This window comes from Chiloscyllium punctatum, chromosome 29 (genome assembly GCF_047496795.1).
Source record: "Chiloscyllium punctatum isolate Juve2018m chromosome 29, sChiPun1.3, whole genome shotgun sequence".
Classification (NCBI taxonomy): domain Eukaryota; kingdom Metazoa; phylum Chordata; class Chondrichthyes; order Orectolobiformes; family Hemiscylliidae; genus Chiloscyllium; species Chiloscyllium punctatum.
Window position 1 is genome coordinate 67,446,910 of NC_092767.1, and position 12,031 is coordinate 67,458,940.

The window sequence follows — 12,031 nt, forward strand, 5'->3', positions numbered from 1 at the left end:
CTACTTGTGATGTCTTGGGGGGAATTTTTTTTTAAAATGTTGGAACAATAGAAGCAGCATGAATGGATGGATCCAAGCTCCCACAGAACCAGGGTTTAATTTAGCTTTCACTAGATGTTAGGGTTATGAAGTTGGAAGCAGCTATACATCTCTCTCAGCTGCAGCTAAAAGCTTGGGTTCTATCTCAGCAGCCAGAATCGCTTGTGAGACAATCTACTTTACTGAGTTTGCCTTTGCCGAGGATTTTACTGTTTTAGAACAGTTGCTGATTAGCAGTTAAATCATCTATTTTTCTGTTAAGTTTTCCAATAGAGTTAAAGTCATACAATTTTCTTTTTGTTTGTATTTTAGCTTTAGAATAAGAAGAAAGTGTGTTTTACTGAAAGCCAAGTAGTGTAACCAGCTGAATTACTGTGCATCTGGAACATAGCACCTTACACTTGCCTTAAAATAAGATGAAAGTTAGGGTCTAGACTATTACCTTGCTATTACTGAAGGGGTTTTGGTGTGATCCATAACAATGAAAATTACAACGATGCAAGTTATTGTTGTATTTGTAGGAGTTTGTAAATGTGCAAATTACTTGCAACATTTTTCTACATTCCTATTGTGTATTGCACTTTATTATTTAGAATTAGTTGCAAGCAACCATTATTGAACTAACTTCATTGATGCCTTCCTAAAATATAAGGCAGAAAAGGCAATATAGAAAAATGTCAGAGCTTTCAATGTACTACAATTACAATTTTGGCTTATAATTATTCTGAGAGCATATTGTGGGGGGGAGGGGAGAAGAGCAGTGGGTGTACAAATGCAAACCGCTTTTCTTTCACAGTCTCAAGCTAAAATTGACCTCAGTATCTGAGATAGTGGTGGTGGTGGGCTTGAAGTGGTGTTGGAAAATACAACTAAGGTCTTAGTCATTATCATGGCTCAATGATCCCTACTGTGCATAAGATTTGAGTATGGTTCCCAACAGAAATGACCCCTGGTGTGAACTTCAACTTGCAGCAGCTGTTAAATGGCAAAGTCCCAGTAATAACATTTAATTTTAGTGCAGATGAACTGATTAATGAGTTGGCATGATTGGGCACCATCCTATGCACAGTGAAGAAGACAAAAAGTATCAAAACAACTAAAAAAACTTTCAAAAAAGTTAAATATCTATTTAGGCACAGACAGAAGCACAGACTGTGCTTTTCTACTTAAATACCTGCTGTTCACTAACCTCCCTCAGGCCACTTGAGAATCTTTGAAATAATTAGATCAAAATTCACTGTTTAGAACCATGGATCAATACACTTCCTGTTCATTCCTATTCTATATGCCTCCTGTAATGGAGACAACCAGACTTATTTCCACTCTCTCTCATTATGTAGAACACAATGAACTGAACCCCTAACCGTTCACTCCCATAACTAGACACATTCATGCTCATAATACACATGCTGCATTATTGTTGAAATAACATTGTAATTTTTCAATCCTGTGTCCACTTGAACTCTGAATATCCCACAGATATGTATGGGCGGAGCATTTTTAACCGTGTAATACTTGGGCAAAATGCTGTTGGTTCAGATCTAACACTGGAGAGCCACAGTAGCAGTAACAATCTGTGGGTGAATTAAGCATGTAAAATATTATTTTAAAAGATATATGATCTCCTCTAAAAGTATAAGATGCTAAATGCAGTTGATGACAAGCCTTGTTGTGATCTTCACTGACACATTTCAATCTCACCTTTGCAAGATTATTAAGAACCATAGCTATTTTTGTTCCAGTGTCAATCTATGGAAATAGTTCATGTATAGTTTGGGTGTCAGAGACAGTTGAAGCATTTAATACAGTTTCATTTAATGCAGAGGAGTACAGTGTAGGGGAAAAAGGTGAGGGAGGCAGGAAATGGAGTGCAGAATTTCAGACTTTGTGATTACAGTGAAATCAGGGATTCTCATTGTTTTCCTGTTTTGTCTTCCTGACAACAAAAACAAAAGTAAAACTTATCATGCATACACACCAGGTACACTCCAAAAGATTCCCAATTTTAGTAGGCTCACCAGTGGAATACCTTCTCTCAATCTTTTTACCTCACCGTCTTATTTTTCTTCTTTAAGGCATTCTTTAAAACCCATCTCTTCACCAAGCTTTTCCTCAGAACATTATATTAGAGGCATTGTATGAATATAAATTGTTATTGTTAGCCATTGCCTGCAAATCCACTTGATGCAGGTGTTTCAGTCCCAAAGATCCAATGAAATTCAAATCCAGCCAAATGTATTTTCTAATTAGACAATTGTATCAGGGCAAGTCAGTTAACTTTCTTGAACCAAAAAATGAGACATAATTGGCCTGAACCTTGTTTGACTATTGACAGCAAGATCTCATCATTCATTAAGCACATCAGTACTTAGATGAGACCCGTATCTATGTATTAAAAAGAATTACATCTGAGAAGTTTACTAATAAAACCAAATTAATCTCAACAGATCTATGAATTTAGAACCATAATCAGAGTCTGAAAATGCATTATACAGTATTTTGCATATTGCACGGTAAAGGTGGGACTGGATAGTCAAGATGCTCCAAACCATACCCAATAGGTTAAATTTTGTTAACATCGGTTGATGGAAGTGTTTGTTTACAGTTAGAACAATCTCCTCTCAGTAACTTCAATATCTAATTATTGTCAGAGAGACAGGCAGAAAGGGTTTGAATACAAGCAACTACAGATTAAATTACTAGTCTACACTTCTTTGGTTGTAAGGTTTGAGCATTAACAGATCATGTTACAGTCAGTCATACATGAGAAATTTTCAGTCTGAATTTAGCTTTCATATGAGGAAGCTGAAAGTAAAGGGAGTCATGAGCAGTGATGTCTCGGAAATGCTACCACTAAATCATCCTAATTTGGTCACACACTGCTTTGTTAATGGCTCATTTTCCTAGAATTCTCTATTTAAAATCATCACAGGCATATCACCAACATCAGGATTCCAGTGGTTCAAGAATATGGCCCAGCAACTCAAGGCAACAAGGCATGGTCAATAAAAGCAACCTTCAGAAGAACCACAAAAAGAACCCTTTATTGATTAACAAACTGTAACATATTTTTCTTTTTCATTAATGAAAGGTGACTAACTAATTTAATTATTTCTACAGAATCAAAGTTGGTTTGGCAGATGCCTACTGTTAGGTTGGAAAAGAGCTTATGCCCAAAACATCGATTCTCCTGCTCCTTGGATGCTGCCTGACCTGCTGTGCTTTTCCAGCACCACACTTTTTGACTCTGATCTCCATCATCTGCAGTCCTCAGTTTCACCTGGAAAGTGATCTGTCCTGTTTAACTTTGATAATGATTACACATGTATACAGAAAAACCCGTCTGTATAGTTCAGTTTACAATTTAAATTTTAATTGGCTACTTTTTAAAGACTAATAGATGGAAGCAATATAAATATACAAAAACATTAATCAAATCTCCAACATCAGTAAGAACCCCAGCCCAGGTCTGACCTGACAGTAATCCTCCTGTTAAGTCAACCAGTGAAATAATGCATATAGATCACTTGTTCATATGAAAAGGGCAACTGCACAAGAGATAGAATCATGCAGGATAGGAGACAACCATTCCCTATCGCAGATCTCGAGACAGCTGCCTAATTGAGTTCCACTTCCCTGTTCTTTCGCCATAGCTAGGAAGTATTTATCTGATCCCTTTTGAAAGTTGCGATTGAATCTGCTTCCACCAGCCTTTCACGCAGCACAATCCAGGTCATCATTGCATGAAGCTCACCTTTCCTCTTCTGTTGTTTATTTAATTATTTGACATGTGTTCTCATAGTGGAACTAACTTAAGTTGACTGGCAAAAATAATGGTGATGCAAGGGATTTTTGTTTAAAAAGATGCAGTGAATGGTTAGGATCTCAAATGGACTGCCTAAGAGTCTGGTGGAGTCAAAGTCAATCATAGCTTTCAACGCAGAATTGGAATATCTGAAAAAAAAAGTACAGTTTTTAGCAAACGGTAGGATGGGACTACCTGGCCCACACAGGGAACTGACATGGACAAGGTGAGAAGAATGGCTCCCTTATGTGCTGTAACCATTCTACAAATCTAACAACAAACTTGATTAACAAAAGAGGAATAATTCCATTTGGCAGCAGTTGTAGTCTGATGGATCAGAGTTTTAACTGTATAGCTTACCAAAGGTATAACGTGGATTAACCATTGGCCATTACATCCCAATGTCAAAAGGGACAGAGAGCCCACTTTCTGATTTCTCCCTAATGGAATAAACATCTGATAATGCACTGGCAAATAAACACAATTAATTAAGATTGTGTCCACAGCAAGAAGGGAACTGGTACATTTTTGTAAATGTAATCCCAATCTGGAATTTGACTAAATTTAGTGCACAATCTGTTCTCATGCAGAAGGAATAGCTTGTCTAAGTGATAGGACATGTTGGTAATTAATCTATTTTCCATTTGCTGTGGAGATTTGCAGATTTTGTCTGGGAGAAGATTGCAAAGTAGGAGGAAGGACAATTCTGAGGAGAGAATTGAAATAGGGCATTTCAGAAGGTGTGAGATGAAGTGGGTGGATAGCCCCTCAGAAGTGAAATCTATTTAGTCATGCAGCACAGAAACAGACCCTTTAGTCCAACTCGTCCACACCAACCAGACATCCCAATCTGACTTAGTGCCATTTGCCAGCATTTGGCCATATTCTTCTAAACTCTTCCTATTCATATACCCATCCAGATGCCTTTTAAATGTTGTAATTATACCAGCTTCCACCACTTTCTCTGGGAACTCATTCCATACACGCACCACCTTCTGCACAAAAAAGTTACCCTTCAGGTTCTTTTTAAATCTTTCCCCTCTCACCTTAAATCTAAGCCCATTAATTTTGGATCCCTCACCCTTGGAAAAAGACCCTGGGTATTCACCCTATCTAAGCCCGGCATGATTTTATAAATCTCTATAAAGGATCACCCATCAGTCTCTGACACTCCAGGGAAAAATGCCCAGACTATTCAGCCTCTCCCTATAACTCAAACCCTCCGGTGCTGGCAACATCCTTGTAAATCTTTTCTGCACCCTCTCAAGGATATTGCTGGCAACATCCATTTTTAAATAAATTTATTTTTCTTAGTTTGTGAATGATATTATTTTGATAGCATAACAGCAAAACATTATAGATACTTTCTAATCAACCTGTTCAAGGAAGTTATTATACACCTCTAGAGCAGATGGGAACTGAACCCAGGCATCATTGCTGGCAACATCCTTCCTACAGAATGGCCAGAACTGTATACAGTATTCTGAAACTGGCCTCATCAATGTCCTGTACAGCTGCAGCATGACATCCCAACTCCTATACTCAAAATTCTGACCAATTATTTGCACTGAGTTAGGAAACACTATTTGAGGATTACATTTCAGAAAAAGCATGTACATCTAATTTTGGAACTCTTGTTGCACAGTAGTAGTGTCCCTACCTATGGGCTCAAGTCCCACCTGCCATCCTATGAGGATGAATAAAAATAATTTTCTTTTTTGTCTAATTTTTGTACTTTGGTGGCAAACATTAATTCAGACATTCTTTGGAAAGGAGGCAGCTCAAGCTTGGGTGGAAGTACATTCTATACCCTAGTTGGAGCAATGGTGAGGTACTCAGGTGATACCTAATCTAATGTAAGGAGGAATGTGTGGCTTCATCAATTAATTTCTGATTGGGGCAGTTTAGAGCTGATACACTCCTAGTATTTGGTGACTCAGTAGAGGTTCACTGTATTCCCAAGTTTAGAATTGTGAGACAATGTTACACCCAGTTGGCACAAACTGAAAATTTAGTCATACTTCAGTTTGCATAAATATGCTCAAATCTCGTGAAGCAGATAACAAGAAGCAGAGGATCAGTTCATCATGAACCACTCATCATAGTAAACTAAGACATTACAAGAAACAAAGAAAAAGGCATTACAGGACTTACTTGAAACCCTGCATTTGTACAGATCTTTTCATGACCTCAGTATGTCTCGATGGTTTTACAGCCAATTAATACTTTTAAGTCAGAGCTATGACAGTAACAAACAAAATGCAGCAGCCAACCTGCAGACAATAAGATCCCATAAGCAGTGAAAGAACAGATTGTCTGTTTTATATCACTTGTTGAATGATTAATATTGGCTAGGATATCAGGGAGAATTCCCTGGTCATTTTTGAAATGATGTTATGGATTCTTTTACATCCTGTAGAGAAGGCAGATGGGTCCATTTGCATCAGTAAAATCACATACTTAATATTATAATACTCCCTCACTAGTATTGCACATTGTCAGCCTGGATTTTGCTCAAGTGTCTTCAGAAGCAGTGAACAATGCTTAACATTCTGACTCAGCTGAGTGTTCCATACTCTGACACACAGTTGTCGCCTTAAGTTAACAGATGCACAAAGTAGAATTCTGCAAGTACAGAGACAACAAATCGACATGGGCAAGTGGTGAGCATTAGTTAGACAAGTGAGGGAATTTCAGCAGGATGATGGATGCCTTCCACCTGATTGTAGCTATTGACAGCTCCTGGGCTGGCCTCCCTCTCCCAGGGAACTAGGTGATTGATGTCGATACATTCTTGCAATCCCAATGATACAATCCACTTCTGTTAGCAAAAGCATTTCACATTCTTTAATGCAGAAATAACACAGGAGCAACGGGTTGAGCCGCACTTATAAAATACCTATGAGGCATTCTACTGAAGCCCCATTACCCACACTTAAAATATTTTAAGATACTACTCAAAAACAGTCCTCCCCAATGTTGTTCCTAATACTTAATCCTCATTCCAAAATCATATATACAATCGCATACTTAATGAGTGTTAGTGAGATCTGGTTTTGAACAAATTGACAACCCCATTTCCTACTTACCAACAAGAACTACACAACAGAAGTATAGTGTAAAGCATGTTGCAAATTCAAGTCTTTCCTTTTTTAAACCGTCAAACATAAGTCTCAAGATTTTTTTTGTAATTAGACAAATTCTGACACCAAGATAAAGGAGACATTGGGACAGGTATCCAGAAAATTGATTGAAGTGGTAACATTGAGTAGTCACAAAGATTTTGATTAGATTAGATTCCCTACAGTGTGGAGACAGGCCCAACAAGTCTACACCGACCCTCCAAAGAGTAACCCACCCAGAACCATTCCCCTACATTTACCTCTGACTAATACACCTAACACTATGGGCAATTTAGCATGGTCAATTCACCTGACCTGCACATCTTTGGATTGTGGGAGGAAACCGGAGCACCCAGAGGAAGCCCACACAGACACAGGGAGAAACGTGCAAACTCCTGGAATTGAACTCGGGTCCTTGGTGCTGTGAGGCAGCAGTACTAACTACTGAGCCACCGTGCCACCGTTTCATAACAGATTTCCAGAGTTAAGAGCCTGAAGGTAATGGTGGAGCAAAAGGAGTGTTTTTTTCCTTACAAGAAACACTTAAATATAGTCACACCTTTCAGACCACCAGGCAACTGTTTAAAAAACCCTTCACTACCACTGAAGTATTTGTTTGAAGTGTTCCAATGTAGAAAATAATCTAGACAATTCTCAGGTCATTGAACATTATATAGATTGGGAGGGTGCAACAGAAGTAGTATTTAAACAGGAGAATGAGAATTTTGAAATTACTTTTTTGTTAGCCCAGGAACCAGTCAGTGCAGGTCATAGAGTACAAATGTGCCGAGTGAACTGGATTTAGGAGGAAGTTAGAATATATTCCCTTCTGGAAGGACAATTTCTGAATCTCTAGAAACCAACTAAATGTAGCAGTTAATGCAACTTTACCTTTAGCATTCGGATCTCTCTCAAAGCAATCTTCCTTATCAAAGGATCGTCTTCCGACTCCACAAACTTCTTGATGGCCACAATCTGACCTGTGTCCTTGTTCCTGCACCTGAACACTACCCCATAGGAGCCTTCCCCGATTTTACCCAGCTTCTCATATTTCTCCATCTCGCTGGCAGAGTCCCAGCTTCACAAACGCCAAAGTCTCCAAAGCAAAGACTATAAATTTGCTTTTTCTGCTTCTGATTTTCAGTTGAAAATATGTTTTTAATTCAAAGATCAATCTGATTTTTAAAAAATGTTTATCGAGCGCTACTTCACTGACTTCCAGTTATCACAGTTCCTCTCTGTAGCGATTTCTCTCTGTTGATCTACCTTTCTCTTCTCTCGATTGCTGTATTTCCATTCTCCTTTTGTTACTCTCCCGGTTTCTCACCTTCCTCTCTTGCCATCTTTTTCTCTCTTTGCTACTATCCTCTCTCTGCGTCTTTTATTCTATTGCTGTCTCTCCCTTTAAAGGCAGGTTTTAACGATCCCTTCCTTGGCGGATCCCACCTCCGTTTGTTTACCCTCACTCCACTACCCTGTCCCTCCAACCTGCTCTAACTCCAAACCTGTCAATCCGCCTTTCCCAACCCGATCACGATCACGTGCGTCCTGCAACAGCCCGAGCCCCGCCTTCGTTGATCACTATTGGAGGCTGTGGGCACGTGCGAATAACTGTGGGCGTTGATAGGTCACTTCAGTTGGTTACATTTTACAGGCAAAATTCAGGGAGAAGAAAATGATCTTTGGAAAGAGGAGGGAGGTTTTAATCCAAATAAAAGAGCGGGGAATAAGATTTACCTGGAGACAGTGGGCGGGAGGAATAGGATCTACCTGGAGAGAGGGAGCAGAGAGTCAGAATTGATCTGGCGACAAAAGGCAGGGAGTAGGATTTATCTGAGACTGAGGCACGAGGAAAGGGATTGAACTGAAGTTAACTGTTAGAATTACTCAAAATGCAGCTGAGGGGGAAGAAAAGCTCACCCGTTGGAGTTGTTTCGGCAAAGTGGTGTTATGGAAATACCAAAACAGACAGGATTCACTCGGGAAGGCACTATTCACATAGGGAGACTTCATCGGAAAAAATGCAAAGGTGAAGCTGACATGGAGAAGGTGAAGACCGCAGGTGCTGGAGGTCAGAGTCGAGAGTGTGGTGCTGGAAAAGCACAGGTCAGGCAGCATCCGAGGAGCAGGAGAATCGACGATTCGGGCAGGAGCCCTTCATCAAGAATCGGACATGTCAAAGGAGTGTACAAACCTCCAAACAACTCACTTTCCCCACCCATCAAGCAGCAACGTTTGGGGAGTCTGCGGATGGCAAATTGGATTTAGTTGCCGTCTCTGAATTAATCTAATTGGGGTGGAAGCATGTTATTCTTGTTTCTGAGGGATGCCTAAGAAGAACTGTAGGAGACAGGGAGGCCTGCGGATGCTGGAGATTAGAGTCCAGAATGTGTTGCTGGAAAAGCACAGCAGGTCAGGCAGCATCCGAGGAGCAGGAAAAACGTCAAATTTCCTGCTCCTGGGATGTTGCCTGACCTGCTCTGCTTTTCCAGCAACACACTAAAAAAAGAATTGTAGTCAACCCATTCAGGGTCTCTGTTTTTGACATGACAGTGAGGCTGCTTACTGTTGAGTGACTTGTTCCCCTGAAGAATCCTACCCCTACCAGACATCCAGCTGGAGGCTGTTTTTAAGTATTTGGCCCTGTGAATATATGAAGGGAAAACAGTCAGTTGATAAATGTTATGAACTAACTGAAATAACTGATTTGTACATTGCCCACAAACACTGACAGATTCCGTTTAATAGCCTTGTTAACACAGCGAGTGTGATATTTCCCAAAATGTATCTGTTTCAGTAAGATAATGTGAATGCAGCACAGGTTCACCTACATTGACTGACACCACTGCCAAGTGAAGTTCAAATGGCCAGAGGCTGACCAAGAGAGTATTAGAATAATCTAATCTGAAGGGTATAAAGGCAAGGATGAGATTTTCAGTAGCAGATGAGGGAAGGTGGAGATAGAGGTAAATGTAAGTAGACTTGAAAATAGAGAAGATGTGAACAAGTGTAGCTAGTGGTTAAGTAGGGTGCTGAGTTTGCAAACAACTTGCTTCAACCTAATTGTTCAAAATTGACAGGGAGGGGAACAGAATTGTTGATTGTGGTGTTTTTTGGACATGCCTTTCTGATTGGGGTATGCCAATGTGTTAAGTATATCCATTTAATAGATTTAAATCACAGCCTGGCAAACTGACTAAACTCTGGATTGAAGTCACTGCACCAAAGAAGATGTACTGTATCACATCAAATAAATTTATTTATTTATAGAAATATCAATGAATTCATTTCTCAATTCTACTTTAGAATATTCATCATTCAAGCTTTACATGGTGTTGAATTAGAAGGTGTTGCTATTATACAAGGACACATCCAAACTGTAATGCAAATTCAGCAGTCAAGGACAAACCTTTAACCCACACCCAACACAGTATGCAGAGTGATCAGCAATATTAAATATCTTCTCTTTTAAGCCTTGTCCTGCTGCTAAAAATCCTGTTTTGTCCATGAGAATGGCGTCATTGACGGGCTGTGGCCCCATCTGAGTGCACGGCTCCCATCTTGCACAACGGGTTCTCTGGCACTTGCATAGTGTAGAGATTGCTGTGGGAGGTGGGGTCATCGACCAGCCTGGTTTCAAAGATCACCAGTCTGCAGCTTTAAACAAAAATACAACATATCATCAATGTCACAACATTATTTTCCCTTGAGAGACCCTCCTAACGGCTAAAACTGACTGTGATGTTTGCCACTGAATTGAAATATTTGTTTGTGTCCAGACCTCACCAACATTTTGACACTTGCCTCGCATCATTTGTAGAAAGTTTATGATACATCCATAGCATTAGGCATCCACTTATACATTCCCTAAATGATTGTTCTTCATGTGCTAACATGAACAGAGGGTTATAACAAACTACTGGACCACCAACAAACCTGATTAGTTATCTGGAAATTCAATGCTTCTCCATTCACTCACCACAATGCATTGAATTTTAATTGCCCTCCCCTTCCCTATTTATTCCCATTGTACAGAATCCCAATGTACAGAATTCTAGATGGACCAAACCTTTATCCATTAGTTGTATTGTACTGAAACCCAAAATAAGCCAAATCTCATCTCACTTAGTCCCCATATACAGAATCCCAACTGATCAAAATACTTCCCATTAACTTCCATCCTATATAATCCTATTGGATCAAGAGACTTGCCATTCATTTCCATAGTATTCAATTCCTAAGCCAAATTTAGTTCTCTGGTTGCAATTTTAGTGATCTGTGACACAGATTTAGCACTCTCAATCTTTGACAACTGCCACAGATATACAGCAGTTTACTGAACAATCTTATGGCTTTGTTTGTTTTTATTGAGATGGCCCGAAGGGCTGTTTTATCGAGAATTACAGAAAGACAAGCTGCATAATGTCAAGGTTTCCCAAAGGTCATGTAGCAAAGCAATAGGACTCAGTGCAGAACATGACTACTTTTGAAGATTCTTACCTGTCAGCTCCCAAAAAACGATAAAGTCGACTGTGTTCTGATTTCTCCTCAAAAATCTGTAAATAAATAGCAATATTGTTTTGAGTCATTTTTCTGATTATTTAAAAACAAAGAACAACACAACAAAGGAACAGGCCCTTTGGCCCTCCAAACCTGTGCTGCTGATACATTTTGCCCTACCATACTAAAACTGTCTTCACTTACAGGATCCATATCCTTCTATTCACGTATTTGTCCAGGTGCTTCTTGAATGCTGCAAGTGTGTTTACCTCCATCACCTCTGGGAGTGCATTCCAAGCATTCACTACCCATTGTGTGAAAATCTTGCCTCACACATCTCTTAAGCTTGCCATCCCGCACCGTGAACCTTTGTTCCCAAGTAATTGACCCCTCCAACCTGTGAAAAAGCCTCTTACTTTCCACTCTATCCGTGCCATTCACAATCTTATAAACTTTTATCAGATCGCCCCTCAATTTCCTGCATTCCAGTGAAAGGAAACCCAGTCTATCCAATCTTTTTTCATAGCTAAAATCCACCATACCAATCAATCTCTTGTTAAACAGT

General features: G+C 39.6%; 2 protein-coding genes across 3 annotated transcripts in view; both read right to left on the reverse strand.

Annotated features, from left to right (window-relative positions):
- Nucleotides 1-8,487, reverse strand: part of LOC140454495 (cyclin-dependent kinase-like 1) — a 59,993-nt gene extending 51,506 nt beyond the window's left edge. The window contains exon 1 of the mRNA XM_072549293.1: nucleotides 7,858-8,487. Within this exon, the coding sequence (XP_072405394.1) occupies nucleotides 7,858-8,025 (168 nt within the window). The 5' untranslated portion in view covers nucleotides 8,026-8,487. The remainder of the gene's footprint in view (nucleotides 1-7,857) is intronic.
- A 1,713-nt stretch (nucleotides 8,488-10,200) lies between these two features.
- Nucleotides 10,201-12,031, reverse strand: part of LOC140454496 (mitogen-activated protein kinase kinase kinase kinase 5-like) — a 122,884-nt gene continuing 121,053 nt past the window's right edge. For both annotated transcript variants that reach the window (XM_072549295.1, XM_072549294.1), the window contains exons 31-32: nucleotides 11,467-11,522; nucleotides 10,201-10,623 (exon numbers count right to left, since the gene is read on the reverse strand). In XM_072549295.1, the coding sequence (XP_072405396.1) occupies nucleotides 10,485-10,623; nucleotides 11,467-11,522 (195 nt within the window). In that variant the 3' untranslated portion in view covers nucleotides 10,201-10,484. The remainder of the gene's footprint in view (nucleotides 10,624-11,466; nucleotides 11,523-12,031) is intronic.